The following is a 15,975-nucleotide window of genomic DNA, read 5'->3' on the forward strand; positions in this document are numbered from 1 at the left end:
ATACTCCTTAGAGATCACTATTAGGTACAATGCAGCTGTGGAAAAGAAACAGAAAATGCCCTGAAGGATTATTGGTGTCAGGATTGCAACAAACATCCAATTAAAAAACTGGAGAGTGGATACTGGTAGACACAATGGAACATCACTGATAGGGGTGACATGTTTACTCTCTTCTCAAGTAATTGGCGAGAGTTGAAAATACACAATAGCTAACATCATGCACCCTTCAGTATTGAGGCATATGCCTGCAAGTACTCAAGCTATCTGTCTATTCTACAGATCTGCCTATGGACTTGGACACACTGGATATTGTTGCTGGACTTGACAGCACTCTTGTTCTTGCAACTCTTTATTTCACTTATATCTAACGACTCTAGCTCAGGCAGATAGATGTCTTTGTGGTATCATTCAACCCACACATACCAAATGCCAGGTATCTATTCATAATTCATAGGGTGGCACCAGACACTCTTAGTACCACAGCCAGAGGCAGTCACACACAACACGCCATTGCCAACTGACGGCCGCCCCACAGACACTCCCTCCTCAGCTTATGCAGGCAGCGCTGCTTCTGAAGTGGATAAGATCACCACTAGCTAGCATTGTGCACCCTTCAGTATTGTGAAAAATGCCTGCAAGTACTCAAGCCTCTCTGCCTGTTCCACAGTGGATTAAAGATTTGACTATGGACTTGGACACACTGGGTATTATTACTGGACCTGCCAGGACTCGTGTACTTGCAGCCCTTTGAGTTAAGTAAATGATTTTCATGTGCCTGTTGTGTCTCTCATTCTCTGCTTTCTGCCTTTAGAACCTGTGAATCGCTACAGGATACAACTACATTGACACCAAGGCTGGTGCTCCATTTGCCTGTTATTTGGCTGATCTGTGCATTTCTCAGACAGCAACACTACGGCAAAAAAGATAGTGAGTGTTTCTTACAGATTCTTGGACAAACACTGTGCTTGCCCATCAAACTGTATTTATACTAACTTTTTTGTGTATCAGAACATTCTAACCTTTCTATGACGCAAATCCAAACAAGTCTATTAATGTCACTCACAACACCCTAAGCGGCACCACAACATGCACCGCCTGTCTGTGTTAAACAGTTCTGGACATTCAACATGTAGCAGGAAAACTGGTTTGAATACTAAGCTAAGCTTGACATACGCTTCACTGCACATCATATTCAAGGTATGAACAGAAAACCCTACTTTTTGGCAACAGCAGGCGTCACAGTTTACAGACTGACATGGAAACCTTTACACACTGCCTGCCCCAAAAGTGTAGGCTATGAGGACTTAATCACTGCAGTAGATAGGTACTTTGATGAACAAGTGAATGTGGTAGCTGTTTGTTAAAAGTTTTTCGGATCATGTAGACAACTTTCCCAAACTTACAGACAACACGTAGCCAATTTACAAGGTCTGATGAGGCATTTTAATACAAGGGCTATCCACAAAGTATATTACGTTTTGGAATTAAAAATAAATAAAGTATTGGAAATTTTTTTAATATATACAGATGAAAGCTACACTTAAATACTACTTTTCTACATATTTGCCATTTAAATTAAGGCACTTATCATAGCGATGGACGAGCTTGGAAATTCCTTCGTCGTAAAATTCGGCCGCCTGCGCCTTCAACCACGTGGTTACCTCTTCTTGAAGCTGTGCGTAGTCATCAAAACGCTGCATAGCCAACCACTTCTTCATTGCTGGGAATAAGTGGAAGTCGCTCGGTGCCAGGTTGGGACTGTACGGCGGATGAGGAAACAACTCCCACTTAAAAGATTCGAGAACTTCACGAGTGGCATTTGCCGTGTGGGCCCGGGCGTTGTCGTGAATCAGCAAGATCTTTGAGCCCAACTTTCCCCTGCGCTTGTTTTGTATTGCTCTTCTGAGGTTGTGCAGAGTTTGGCAATACCTTTGAGAGTTTATTGTAGTGCCTCTTTCCAGGAAATCCACAAAAATCACACCTTTTCTGTCCCAAAAGACAAGTAATTACGTGGCTGAAGGCGCAGGCGGCCAAATTTTACGACGAAGGAATTTCCAAGCTCGTCCATCGCTACGATAAGTGCCTTAATTTAAATGGCAACTATGTAGAAAGTAGTATTTAAGTGTGGCTTTCATCTGTATATAATAAAAAAAAATTCCAATACTTTATTTATTTTTAATTCCAAAACGTAATGTACTTTGTGGATAGCCCTCGTACTATGTGTCTAATGTGGTAGATATTACAGCGATACAATGATTCAAGAGGCTATCCCCAGAATGTCTCCAAGTCTAGAATCGGAGGAAAATATATTTAAGTATCTGGACCCAAGTTTGAAGCAAGTGTTAGAATTAATCGAGTCACAGGACTCGTATGATAGTGCTGCACTAGAATTTGACTTTCCTCACATTTTGTGGTGCAAAGTAGGGTCAATACCAAACAGGTCATGCACCCAGTTCATGCACCATGTAATTCCAAATCACACGCAGGGTAGTGCCGTAGACAACATCACTAGCATGCTAGGTAGATGGTGTGCGGCATTTAAATCTTGCCCTCAGTTATACACATCACACAAGTGGCAGGCATGCCTCTGTTGTGACGCACAGTGTTTTCAGTGCGACAAGCATGGATGCGTAAAATCAGAGTTTTTGCAAAAGTAAAAGTCACACAAGCAATCTGTTCCTTACTCCAAGAATCAGTCTATGAACATCAATGATGTACTTTAAAAGCCTTGTAGTGCTAGTCACGGTGTCAAGTCAAGTGTCAAAATCAGTTGAAATAGTCTCAGAACTGTTCTCATGTTCAGCATCAAGCAAACAAACTTTGTCACTTTGGTGATTGCTAATTGCAATGTACACATGCTGTTAGATACGGGAGCGTCAGTGACTATTTTGAACAGACTCACATATGAACTAATGGGAAAGCATAAATGGTACATGCCACAGACACACACTCAGCTTATAACAGCCAGTTTTTGATGTTTGCAGCCTGCCTGGCACTTTTTGCACTGTTACAAAGACCGTTTCATTCACAGAGTTGTGTTCAAAAGACAGACAAAACCTTTTTGATATTTATTCTTTGATCTTCTACAGCTCCACATTCAGTACACTGTACTTTCTGCAAATTTTTCTGTTCCTCAGCACACTATTTGAAAATTCTGTGCAGAAATCAGTAAAGCCTAGGCAAAACAAACAATTCTGAGGCTCATATTACAATGAAAGAAAATGCGTGATCTTGATTTTATTCGGCAAGACACATCCCTCAGGCACTTAGAGATCAAGAGACTTAACATTTGTTAACCTGGTAGGACATAGGCATAACCGCTCCAGTAGAGGCCAGTCAGTGGAAATCTCCTCTTGTACACACCAGGAAACCATCTGGTCGATTTAAGATAGTATGCTGATTTCAAGTCATCAGTGAATCCTCAAACAGTGATTGATTCATTTGCATTACCATGACCTGATGAACTGTTGGCTAAGCTAGAAGCCAGTTGCTTCTTTTCTAAAATAAATTTATGGGACACATATCAGCAGTCTACAGTGGACGAGCAATCTCAAATTTTTTTGTGGTCAACACCCACATGAAGTTATTCAAGTTTTTATTTTTGCCCTTCAGCTGTGCTTCAGCATCTGCAATTTTTCAGCAATATCTTTAACAGTTGACTGCTACAATACCTTCATATACAAATTATTTAGATGCTGTGGTTTCAAGTCATGCTACTGAGGAATATCTTTCTAACCTGAGAAGCTTATTTCACGTTCTCTCTGCTGCTGGTCTCTACTGCAACAAAGACAAGTGTTCATTTTCTTTTTTCAGGCAGTGACTGAGTACTTAGGCCATGTAATCAACACTCAGGGAATCCTCCATTTGCAGTCTCTTTTAACTGCAATCTGTGACCCAGCACCTTGCAATGCAAGTGAATTTCAAGCAGCACTAGGAAAACTCATTTACTACATTTGTTTCATTCCAAACACAGTGCAAATTGCAGCTCCATTGCATAGATTACACAAGAAAAATGTTAATTTTGTATGGACTTGGGAGTGTCAAACAACTTTTCAGCAAATTGAAGGAAGATTTGTTGAGTGACAGTTGTTTAATGTATTTTGATTCCATTCAGTCAGTCATGATAGCGATCAAGGCATCCTCGTATGGGATCAGTACAGTGCTTTCGCACAGAGTTGGACCTATGAACAGATTGATTGCTTTTGCATCAAGCTCTTGGCCACGGTCCAGTGAATTTATTTCCAGGTACAAAAGGAAGTGCTAGCTATTAACTATGGTGTGACAAAATTCCACGAATACGTATATGGGAGAAAGCTTTACTTGGTGACAGACCACAAGCCACCAATGTTGTCTTTCATTCCTTTCACACCATTCCCACCATGAACAGCACTGAAGCTGCAACACGGTCTTTGATTCCGTCAAATTATCTGCATGAAATCATGTACAGACCGACAGCCAAACAGTCCAATGCAAACACCCTCTCTCATTTACCATCTGGCATGATACAGTGTTTGATGAATCTGAAGACTCTTGTTTCCATACTGATGTGCAAGACTATAAAACTCTCAATGGCTTCCCCTTCAATCATTGTTGTATTGTTCAAGCAGATCCCAACTGCAATGGGTCAAAATTAAATTTTATTATTTGAAGTGTTGTCATGGTAGTCTGTTTTGTCTTAACATATTGGTGTAGTGGCCCCATTATAGATAAGATGTATTAAATTTGGGTTTGATGTTAGTATTATGTTGCTCATATGTGCCTTTTCAAACCATATGTTCTAGTGTACCAATGCTGATGTGGGGCCAAAATTCATATCTCAGCAGCAAAGAAGCTATCTACAGTGCACAGACAGTGCAAGGAGTTTGAGTGGCAAAGACTACTTTGATACCAGTCAGCCACGAGAAGTAGAGCTGAAGGCCAAATAAAAATTGAGTAATTGTTAAAAGTAATAACATCACTCTACATCTGTTTGTTAAATGGTTTAACATGGGATTAAGTCAGTCGGGTTTGAACTATTCTTGAGGAACAGTCAACATAGAAGAGCTTGGTTGATCTAAATAGTTCACGAAATTTTTATTAGTGTTCCAGTTCCATGAAATTATTTATGGTTTAGTGTTGCAATAATTATTTAGTGTAGGAATTTGCTACACTCTGTCAGAATCTACAGTTCAATGTGCAGAGCTATAGAATATGCACACACTGAAAGAATTGTTCGGTATCTTATTGGTGTAAGAAAGTAATTTATTTTCGCTTTCAGTAATAGGAATTAGAGATGATGGGTATATTGCTAGCACTAACAAATTTTGGAATGCAATAGTTTATTGGTTGTATATTACAGCATTAATTTTGCCCACTCATTGACAATACCTTGGTTCAAAGGTTCATTACTAATTAGTCAGAAGCATTTGCTCATAAACATCAAGGCTTTACTACTACTTACCAGTTCTGTGTGTGTGTGTGTGTGTGTGTGTGTGTGTATGTGTGTGTGTGTGTGTGTGTTAGTGGTGGCACATAGGTTTCTAAAATGAAGTGTGATATAATGTTATCAGGAAGCAATTTCTAAACTGAAACCACAAGATATTCTAGTCAGTTCATTCATCTTAAAGACTGAAGATACACAGAGAAAAATTCTTAACGATTTATTTGGAAGAGAAGTAAATAAATGCATAGGAAAGACATTAATTTTATTACATAAAACAAAACAGAAACAATTTATAGCAAGAAAATACTATATTGCTGACTGAGCAACCAGTTACATCTCCGGATCTTAATTTGTCGACCAATATAATCTATGAAAATTTAGGTTTCCTTAAAAAACTTGTAATGCAAGTAATTAGTTATCTATACAATATACCAGATAGTACCAAAGCGTCACACATAGAAAGTGATCACTAGTTCTGGAATCAGTTGTAAGAATTATTCTGATTCCAAGTCATTTTAACGCAAGCAATGATGATCCAAATGAATGAAATGTGAAGGTAGAGACACCTTCTGATTACCATTATTTAAGAAGGCATATTTAATAAAAGGAAAGTTTATATATGGAAATTTACTGAGATTCATAATATTTGTTAGACAACTGCAAATTTTGAGATTTATGTTGTGCTAATACCGCAGGTGCAGTGCACGTACCCTTGTTAATCCATATCATATGTACTGAAGGTGTAGTATAGGGTATTCAAAAAGTCTCTCCGCAGTGCCGTATGAGTGTTAGCTGCTCGTGCCATATGATTGTTTGCCTGCCTGGGTGTTTCAACGAAATGATCAACGCACAACGATACTGCAGTGATTTTCTGTACCCACTCATAAGAGAACTTGTGTTAAGTGAAATACTGAACAGTTATTTTCAACAAGATGGCGTTTCAATGTCACTGCTTGCTGATGTTTTTGGTGATTGCATAATTTCACAGGGACTTTGGCCTCCACGATTGCCTGACCTAACACCACCTAACTTTTTCTTCTGGGGTGCAGCGAAAGCAACTGTCTATACAAACTGTCCAAAATCCATTGATGAATTGAAAACTGTGATATCCTCTTTCACTGCTTCTGTTACAGGAGAAATGTTACAGCTCGTGTTTGGAAACAAGATTAGACGAACTGAGTTGTGTATTCAACAACAGGGGGGACACTTTCAACATTTAATGTGAAAATTTGTAAGTAAAAATGAATATTCAATAAATTAATAACTTGTATTTTACCGAGTTTCATTTCGGTATATTCAGTGCAGCATATGACAATCACAGCAAACAATCATACAGCACTGTGGAGAGACTTTTCGAACAGCCCGTAGAAAGGAAGCAGGATACAGCAGTGAGGGTGAAAGTGAAGTGATTCATGTTGAAATTAGGCATGTGGGGCTCATCCCCCATGTCCTTTTTAACACTCCTAACACCCTTACCTGCCCGCATCTCGTGGTCGTGAGGTAGCGTTCTCGCTTCACACGCCCGGGTTCCCGGGTTCGATTCCCGGCGGGGTCAGGGATTTTCTCTGCCTCGTGATGGCTGGGTGTTGTGTGCTGTCCTTAGGTTAGTTAGGTTTAAGTAGTTCTGAGTTCTAGGGGACTTATGACCACAGCAGTTGAGTCCCATAGTGCTCAGAGCCATTTGAACCATTTTGAACACCCTTACCTACAAAGCTACCAACCCGCAGGAAAAAAAAAAAAAAAAAATCAGTGCTGTTCCCAAATGTAGAACAAGCTAGGAACTTGAGCTTACATAGCCATCAACACTATATTAGTGTTATAACAATAGCAGCTACGGCATATCCTTAAGGTAAAATATGACTTAAACAAGTTGCGTAACATCCCTCAGTCAGTAGTAAGAACAGCCTGAGAAGGGCAGCACAGGCCTGTGCCACACCCACAGGACTGCATAGCAGTGGAAATAGTCTTATAATGGAGGAAACCAGTTGTGGGTTTTATACTCTATATATATTCCACGGCCACAAACCTCCGAGACCGCAGCTGTGGCCACAACCTTATCTCTTCCCACTTTTAAATCCTTCCCTGGAAGCAAATTGAAATACTGTTGTGAAACAGAGTAACTTTCCTAATGTTTCCATTCAAAAGTAACATTACCATATACATTTCACATTACGTATTTTATTAAATGAAATAGTAACAGGCTGCATAATACAGAGATAGAGCTATTATTATCCTAATTATTGCTGTAAATTCATATTACTCTGTAAATTTGATGTCATGATTGATTGTACATGACATTTTTGAAATAAAGATAGTACATTTATCTCCTATTGATTAAATGTACAACATGTTGTACTATTCGTAGTATCTAGTTGGTAGAGCATAAAGTGCTTGCAGTACGTAGAGAATAAAGTAATTGAGGCCTCAAGCTCTGCTAGTCTTTGTCCCATACCTGTCAATCCTCTTACAAGCTCCCACTTAAGTCCTATACACACCTGCTGTCATGCCAGCACAGCTGCATAGTCCTTTCACCATGAGGTCATTACTGCTCCATCACCTCAACAGGACTGACTGCCAGGGGGTCCAGTTGCCAATAGATGGGCCGAGAGTCGAACTGGGGCCTTCTTAACCACTGAGCCACTGTGGCACCTACCAGTGGCAGACGCCTGGCTAGGGTTTGCTCCCTGGATGTCTACACCACATCACCTACCACGGCTGGGGCAGGCTGCCGCTGCCGCTGCCACTGCCACTGCCACTGCCACTGCCCCCCCCCCCCCTCATGTGGCCATACCACTCTGCTGCAACGGCACCTTGCCCAGTGCTGTCAGGAATGTTTACCATACGAAGTCCCTCATGCTCAGACCACGTCAAGTGTCATGGCTACTGACAACTTCAAGGGAACACAAAGCTTTGCTACGAAGGTCTGAGAGATCAACACCTGAGTTTGCTACGCCACATGACAAGGGCTTTGTCAGGCATTTATCTGTTGCTCTAAACTTTTGTGACTATAAACAGTTTCCAAGGACGTCATCTGTACCGCAGCAGCCACCCACTCCTCCAGCGGACTCCTGTAGCCTCTGTCAACCCAATGGATACACAATTGGAGATGCACAATGGGAAAATTGAAGGTGAAGCCAATGACCCAAAGAAGACTTCTTCCACCCCCCTGTAATGGCCAATGCACCCTGTGTAGCTATAAAACGTAATATAAAGAAGGGCATGATATATTGAGTACTCACCCACATAAGATAGTATTTTGTCTGCATTCTTCCAGCACTGTGTGCACCCTGGTAAGCATTACGCAGCATTTTCCGCTTGAAAGTCGGCAAAGGAGTCGCCTCCTGAGCGAGTTCCTGCATTGTTTCTATGTACAGAGACCACATACGCTCTGTCGGCAGTTGTTTTACGGCAGCATCATACACGGCGACACAACGTCTGCAAAGCAGTGGGAAATGATATTTTATACAAACAATGATCTTGTACCAATTTAAACAATAAATGTGTTTGGGAACACACAAAAATGTGAACAGTTGACTAAAAAGTATTTTTTCCAAGAAGTTCAAAACTTCATGTTCATCGATTTTGGGAAGATATTTTCGCTAAATTGTATGAAACTGGTCAGACTGTTACTTTGTTTATTTTTATTTTCTATTTATTTCTTTTTTTTTTAAATGAGTCATCAGGCTTTCAACTAGTTTGATGCACGCACCATGAATTCCTCATGCGACACAAATATTTGTTGGATATGTTCCAATCTCTGTCTTCTCCTACAATTTTTACCACCACAGCAACCTCTAGTGTCATGGAAGTTACTCCCCAATGTCTTAACACACATCCTGCCCCTTCCTCTTGTTAGTGTTCTTTTCTTTATTGACTATGCAGAGAACCTCCTCATTCCTTACCTTATTAGTGCCTTAATTTTCTACATTATTCTGCAGCACCACATCTCCATGCTTTCTTTCTCTTCTTTTCCTGTTTTCACCTTCTAACTGATGTCAACACAAGAGATTCGTTAAGTTAAAGGGACTGTAACACACACTGAAGCAACTGAGACAGTCAATTCCTTTCATATCTCCTGCAATTTTTTGGAAATTTAAAAATTTCAGCATTAAGAAAACACTGTCCTGCAGAAAGAGATTAAACATGATGCTATGTATTCCATTCCAACATATAGTGGAGCTCCAGTCTTCTGAAACCCATATTAGATTGCAAGCACAGTAACTGAATACTGCGGGGAAAAAAAAAAAAAATTATCCTTACACTACAATCCATAAACTTATTTCACTGCCTAAATCAGCGGACCAGTTCTTCGCAAATGGTTGCAAAACAAGACAGTCATTGTTGAGTTTGTGCTGATTATCACCATTTACACGTGTACACTCCCGCACATCTAAGCAATTTCACAGACTGACAAAGCCAACTTAATCCTTCATGGCAAGAAGATATTTTCAAATACAGACCTCTTAAAAACCTATTTCCAAAATCTGTCTAAGGAAGAAGACATGTAGAAAATAGCAGTTATCACTCTATTAGGCCTTTATGAATTTAATTTTATGCCACTTGGATTAATGACTGCACCAAGCACTTTTCAAACATTTATTAAGAAAGTACAGCAAGGATTAGATTTCTGTTTTGCCTACATAGATAGGACCCTGATTGCATTTAGTATTTTGAAAGCAGAACACTTAAAACATCTAAACACACTTTTTGAACATCTTTATAATCAGGGTTGAAGAGAGAAACAACCATTGTAAAGACACTTTGTTCAGAAACTGCGCAACAATTGCGAGCATTTCTTAGCACACTTAACTTCTATTGGCACCATAAAGAACGTGCTGCACAAAAGCAAGCTCTTCTGAAGGAAAGTAAGAAGAATGACAAAACAAAAATCAACTGGATCTTCGAGACAACAGAACAGTTTGAGAAAAGCAAGGAAAATCTAGCCCAAGCCACACTGATAAATTGCCCAAGTTTTTTTTTGCGGACGCATCAACTTCACAGCAAGAGGAATACTACAACAGAAACATAATGGAATTTGCAAGTTCGGTGGTTTCTTTTGAGAAAAGTTTTCTTTAGTCCAGAAGTACTTCTCAATTTAAGACAGAATTTCTAGGTATTTATATATAATGTGATTGGATAGATAAAAAATCTACTCACCAAGTGTCGGCAGGAGAACACACATATAAAGTTAATAAAGTTTGCAAGCTTTCGGAGCCAGTGGCTCCTCCTCCTGGCAGAAGTATTGACAGGGAACAAAGGGTGCCAAAGGAAAAGGACTGCTAAGATTTAGGGAAAGGGGAGGGTCCAAAAGTTGCCCAGAACCCTGAGTCAAGGGAGACTTACTGGATAAGACGAGAAGGAAATCTCGTCCGATGCAGCCCCAATAATCAGTCTTTCCTTCTCATTCTGTCCGGTAGATCTCCCCTGATTTGGGTTCTACGTGACTTTTCCTTACTCTACCCCTTTTCCTAGATCTCTCTAGTCCTATTTCTTCACCCCTCTTCCTTCCCCTTCAACCCTTCTGCAAGAAGAAGGTGCCACTGGCTCTGAAAGATTGCCAACTTTAATGTCTTTATTGTATATAAGCTCTGCCTTTTATCCAAAAACACTGAAGAAAAAGAGAAAAGAAAGGAAGAATGAAGGAAATAAACTATGTTTTAGCATAAAAGATGGAATCTATATCCAATAATTTAACTGCAAACACGGAAAGAAAGACTGCACACGGAAAGAAAGACAAGAGCTGCAGATCCAAAAGAGGAATATTTAATAACTTTATATGTGTGTTCTGCTACTGCTTGGTGAATAGATTTGTTATCTATCCAATTACATCAAATTTTCAAAAATTGATCGTTTTCATTGATATATTTATTTATTTACTAATTTCAAATACCTGCTCAAAGGAAGAACATTTTCTATCTACATAGATAATGCCCAACAAATTTATGCATTCAAACAGAAGAATGAGAAAGCTTCATCACCGCAACTTCATTACCACCAGTATATTTCTCAAATCACAACTGATTTGTATCAGACGTCTGGCACAGAAAACGTAGTGGCTAATCATCTGTTTAAGCAGTTATTAGTATTTAGCATGTAATACTACACACGAAACAATCAAGATTACATAAAAACACACAAATAAAACAATGGAAACTTCAGGTTGAAATATCAACAACATTAGGAAAAGAATAGACAGCTACTTTCTGAAGAAGGCTCTGGCCAAAAGTTTAACATGTAACAGCCTTTAAGTTGTGCCTCTCTGCAACTCAACATGTCATCTTTATGATGAGCAGCAATATATCCTTTTCCTTATATTGTAAATACATAAATAACAGAATGAAACAATGACAGTATTATGAAAAGGACTCACTACTACTCACCATGTAGTGCAGACACTTGTCACAGACAGGCATGACAAAAAAACTGCTGAAAAAGTAAGCTTAAAGCCTTCTTTTGAAACACACACACACACACACACACACACACACACACACACACACAGACAGAGAGAGAGAGAGAGAGAGAGAGAGAGAGAGAGAGAGTCTCTGGGTGATCGGGGTGAGAAGGAGACTAAGTCGGGGAGGGGGTGGGATAGCAGGGTAGAGGTGGGGGCGGGGACAGTAAAGTGCCGCCTGTGGGAGTATACAGGGACAAGGATGGGAGAGGGCAGGGCAGCTCAGTGCAGGCGGGACATTAGACGGAGGGCGAGGGGACAGAGGGGGATGAGTGGAAAAGGAGAGAAGTAAGAAGACTGTGAGTGTATTGGTGGAATAGAGGGCTGTGACTTCCGGAGTGGGAACAGAGAAGGGGATAGTTAACTGAAGGACAGAAACTAACGAAGGTTGAGGCCAGGGGAGTTATGGTAACGTAGGATATACTGCACATATTCGGAAAAGCTGGTGTAGATAGGAAGGATACAGATGGTGCGGGTTTTGAAACAGTCATTGAAGAAAATGTATTGGGCAGCTTGCTCAGCAATTGGGTAGTCCAGCTGTCTCTTTGCAACAGTTTATTGGTGGCCATTCATGCAGACAGACAGCTTGTTAGCTATCATGTTTACATAGAATGCAACACAGTTATTGCAGCTTAGCTTGAGGATCACATGACTGCTTTCATAGGTAGCCCTGCCTTTGATGGGATATGTGATGCTTGCAACCAGATTGGAGTAAGTGGTATTGTATGGGTCAGGTCTTGCATCTAGGTCTATTACAGGGATATGAGCCATGAAGCAAGGGGGTGGGAGTGAGGATCGAACAAGAATGGACAAGGAATTGTGAAGTTTTGGTGGGCAGTGGAATACCACTGTGGAGAGGTGGGAAGGACAGTGGGTAGGACATTCTTCATCTCAGGGCACAACGAGAGGTACCTGAAACCCTGGCGGAGAATGAGATTCAGTTGCTCCAGTCCTGGGTTGTACTGAGTCACAAGGGAAATGCTCCTTTGTGGTAGGACAGTGGGACTTTTGAAGGTTGTGGATGGCTGGAGAGACCAGATGCAAGATATGTTTCTGTAAAAAGTTGGAAGGGTAATTTCTGTCAATGAAGGCCTCAGTGAGGCCCTATAAATGCGACTGCCGCGAGTGGCTGGGCTGCACAGATGGGACTTCTTGGTACGGAATGCGTAGCAGCAGTCAAAGTGGACATATTGCTGGTGGTTGGTAGGTTTGATATAGGCAGAGGTACTGATGTAGCCATCTTTGCGGTGCAGATCAACATCGAGAAAGGTGGCTTGTTATGTTGAGGACAAGGTGAAACAAATGGAGGAGAAGGTGTTGAGGTTTGGAGGAATGTGGATAAGGTGTCCTCACCCTCAATCCAGATAACGAAGATGTCGTCAATGAATCCAAACCATGTGAGGGGTTTGGGGATCTGTGTGGTTATTAAGGATTCCTCTAAATAGCCCATGAACAGGTTGGCATAACATGGTGCCTTGTGAGTGTCCATTGCCGTATCATGGATTTATTAACAGGTGAGGCCTTCAAACTATTGGTGGGTGAGGATATAGTTGGTCATTGTGACTAGGAAGGAGGTTATAGGTTTGGAATCCATCGGGTGCGGGAAAAGGTAGTGTTGAATAGCGGCAAGGCTGTGGACATTAGGGATGTTAGTGCACACAGAGGAGCATCAATAGTCACGAGCAGGGCGCTATGTGGTAAAGGAACATGAACTGTGGAGAGTTAGTGGAGAAAATGGTTGGTGTCTTTTATACATGAGTGTAGGTTGTGGTAATATGCTGAAGATGTTGGTTTACTAGAGCACAGATCCTATCAGTGGGGCACAGTAATCTGCCACAATGTGGCATCCTGCGTGGCTGGGTTCATGGACTTCAGGAAGCATGTAGAAGGTGGGAGTGGTATGTATGAGGAGAGGCAGAGTCTCAGAAGAGAGGTTCTGTTATGTGCCTAATGATTTGGTAAGAGATTGAGATCCTGTTGGATTTCTGGAACGGCATCACTGTTGCAAGGTTTGTAGGTGAACACCTCTGATAGCTGGCAGAGTCCTTATGTCAGTTAAGACTCGCAGTTCAAAACAATAGTGGCGGATCCTTTTTCAGAAGGGAGTATTATAAGGTCATGATCAATTGCACAGGTGGGTATTCCCCCTGCAATATATTCTATGTTCCCATAACCCTCCTGGCCTCATTGTTCTTACCCATGTAGATCCTTCCCTGTTCCCATTCCAGCACACAAAGCCCTCTATTCCAACAACACATCCAGTCTTTTTACTTCTCTCCTTTTCCACTCCCCCCACCCCCTCTCCACACTCCCGTCTAACCTCCTATTTGCACCTAGCTGTCCTACCCTCTCTCCACCTTGTCCCTGCATGTTTCCACAAGCAGCACTTTACCGGCCCTCACCCCTACCCTGCTATCCTTTCCCAGCCTCCTCCTCATTCCCACTGCCTCGACTGCTTCTCCCATCGTGCACAATTGCTCGCAGTCTGGCCTTTGTTGCCAGACAGTTTTTTTTTTTTTTTTGTGCGCTCGCATGTCGTTTGTTTGTTCGTTTCAGAAGAAGGTCTTTTGGCCAAAATCTTACTTGTTAAGTAGTCTTTCTATTGTGCCTGTCTGTGACTCAACATGTCCACTATATGGTGAGTAGCAACCTATCACTTTCATAATATTGTCAGATACATAATTAGGTAAGAAATAAGAATGAATGGTACATTAAAACTAGTTGTTATAAGGTAATCTCAAGTCTTCTTATCTAATTAAGGCTTGATGGTGTAGCCATGAAAAAGTCAATTCACACCCCTTGACAATATGTCAGGTGGTCTAATTCAATGCTCCAAAATTACAGCTTGGACTGGGCTGCTTGCCCCATTTATGCAGGTTGTATGCACACAAGCTGTGTCCTGTTCAGATGTGATTTATATTCTTCCTTCGTGCTATGGGAGTTCAAACCATAGGGTCCCTGTAGACGGTCAATAAGGTGCCGCACTTCAGGTGGAGCATTCGAACTCCAGGTTTCATGCCATTTTCTGTCAATAGTGAAGTTGCTAGCAACAAGCTTTCTGATCAGTCACAGTTGTGGGTTTCTGGAACAATGCCAGTTTATTGTCAATCGTGGAATTTCTGCACGGATGTGAAGATGTAGATTATTCGTTACTTTGGAATATTCTTTCAACAGAGCTTCTTGTCTTCTTAACAGAGGAGGGTCTATGTGTTGGAAACCAATACGGTGGAGCAGTTCTTATGCAACATGATACTTGTGACTGCACCGAAAGGTACATACCTTACATGCAGGAGAGCTTGTCAACCACACTGGAGCACGATATTCAGCTGTAGGAAACACTAAACTGAGTGCAGAAGATTTAAGTGTATTTGCTGATGCTCCCCAATTAGTACTGCAGTTTCTGGTAAGGTTGTTTGGTATGCTTGATTTCCAAGAAGTTCTTTGAGATGCTTCTTGAAAGTATGGACCTCCAGTTTAGAGTAATTTGTTAAGATCACCAGTTACTGTTTTCAGCACTTTTGAACTCGTTGTGGTATACCGCAAGGGCTAGATCATTAGCATATCTGAACTTCTTTGTGCCAGTTTCTGGTATGTCAGAAACATAAAGGCTGAAAAGTATCAGCAATAATGCTAATCCCTGATGTAGTCAATTACTGAAATTTCTGATATATAAGTGGTTTGCAGCTCCCAGTGGACAGACAGTGGTGTAACTTATCAATGACAGCCTTTGTCCATATACACATATACAATTTAAGGTCACAGTTTTTAAGTGTCAACACAACATGGCTCAACAGAGTACGAGATACTTAGTAACATAATCTAAATGTGTCTGCCCAAATTTTAAAGAACTATGTGCAACAATGGACTGTTATGCACAGCTTACCAGAAAAGGAAAATTACATGGCATATTAGATCACCTACTGGAAGATGCCCCATTTGTTGTAACAGCGATCAGAACAGTCGCAGGGTTGTAGTGACGGAAACGCGGCAAGACCTGCGGAGCGGCCCGCGAACAACAACACAACGGGAGAGGACGGACACGACCAACGAAGGACCTTACGACACAACAAGAGCAGACAACAGAGTCAAGAAACCAAAC

At 41.1% G+C, this 15,975-nt stretch overlaps 1 protein-coding gene across 1 annotated transcript in view; it reads right to left on the reverse strand.

Annotated features, from left to right (window-relative positions):
* LOC126473928 (U3 small nucleolar RNA-associated protein 6 homolog) overlaps positions 1–15,975 on the reverse strand; it is a 128,643-nt gene that overhangs the window by 37,551 nt on the left and 75,117 nt on the right. The window contains exon 8 of the mRNA XM_050101286.1: positions 8,662–8,857. Coding sequence (XP_049957243.1) covers positions 8,662–8,857 — 196 coding nt within the window. The remainder of the gene's footprint in view (positions 1–8,661; positions 8,858–15,975) is intronic.

Source organism: Schistocerca serialis, chromosome 4, assembly GCF_023864345.2.
Source record: "Schistocerca serialis cubense isolate TAMUIC-IGC-003099 chromosome 4, iqSchSeri2.2, whole genome shotgun sequence".
Classification (NCBI taxonomy): Eukaryota; Metazoa; Arthropoda; class Insecta; order Orthoptera; family Acrididae; genus Schistocerca; species Schistocerca serialis.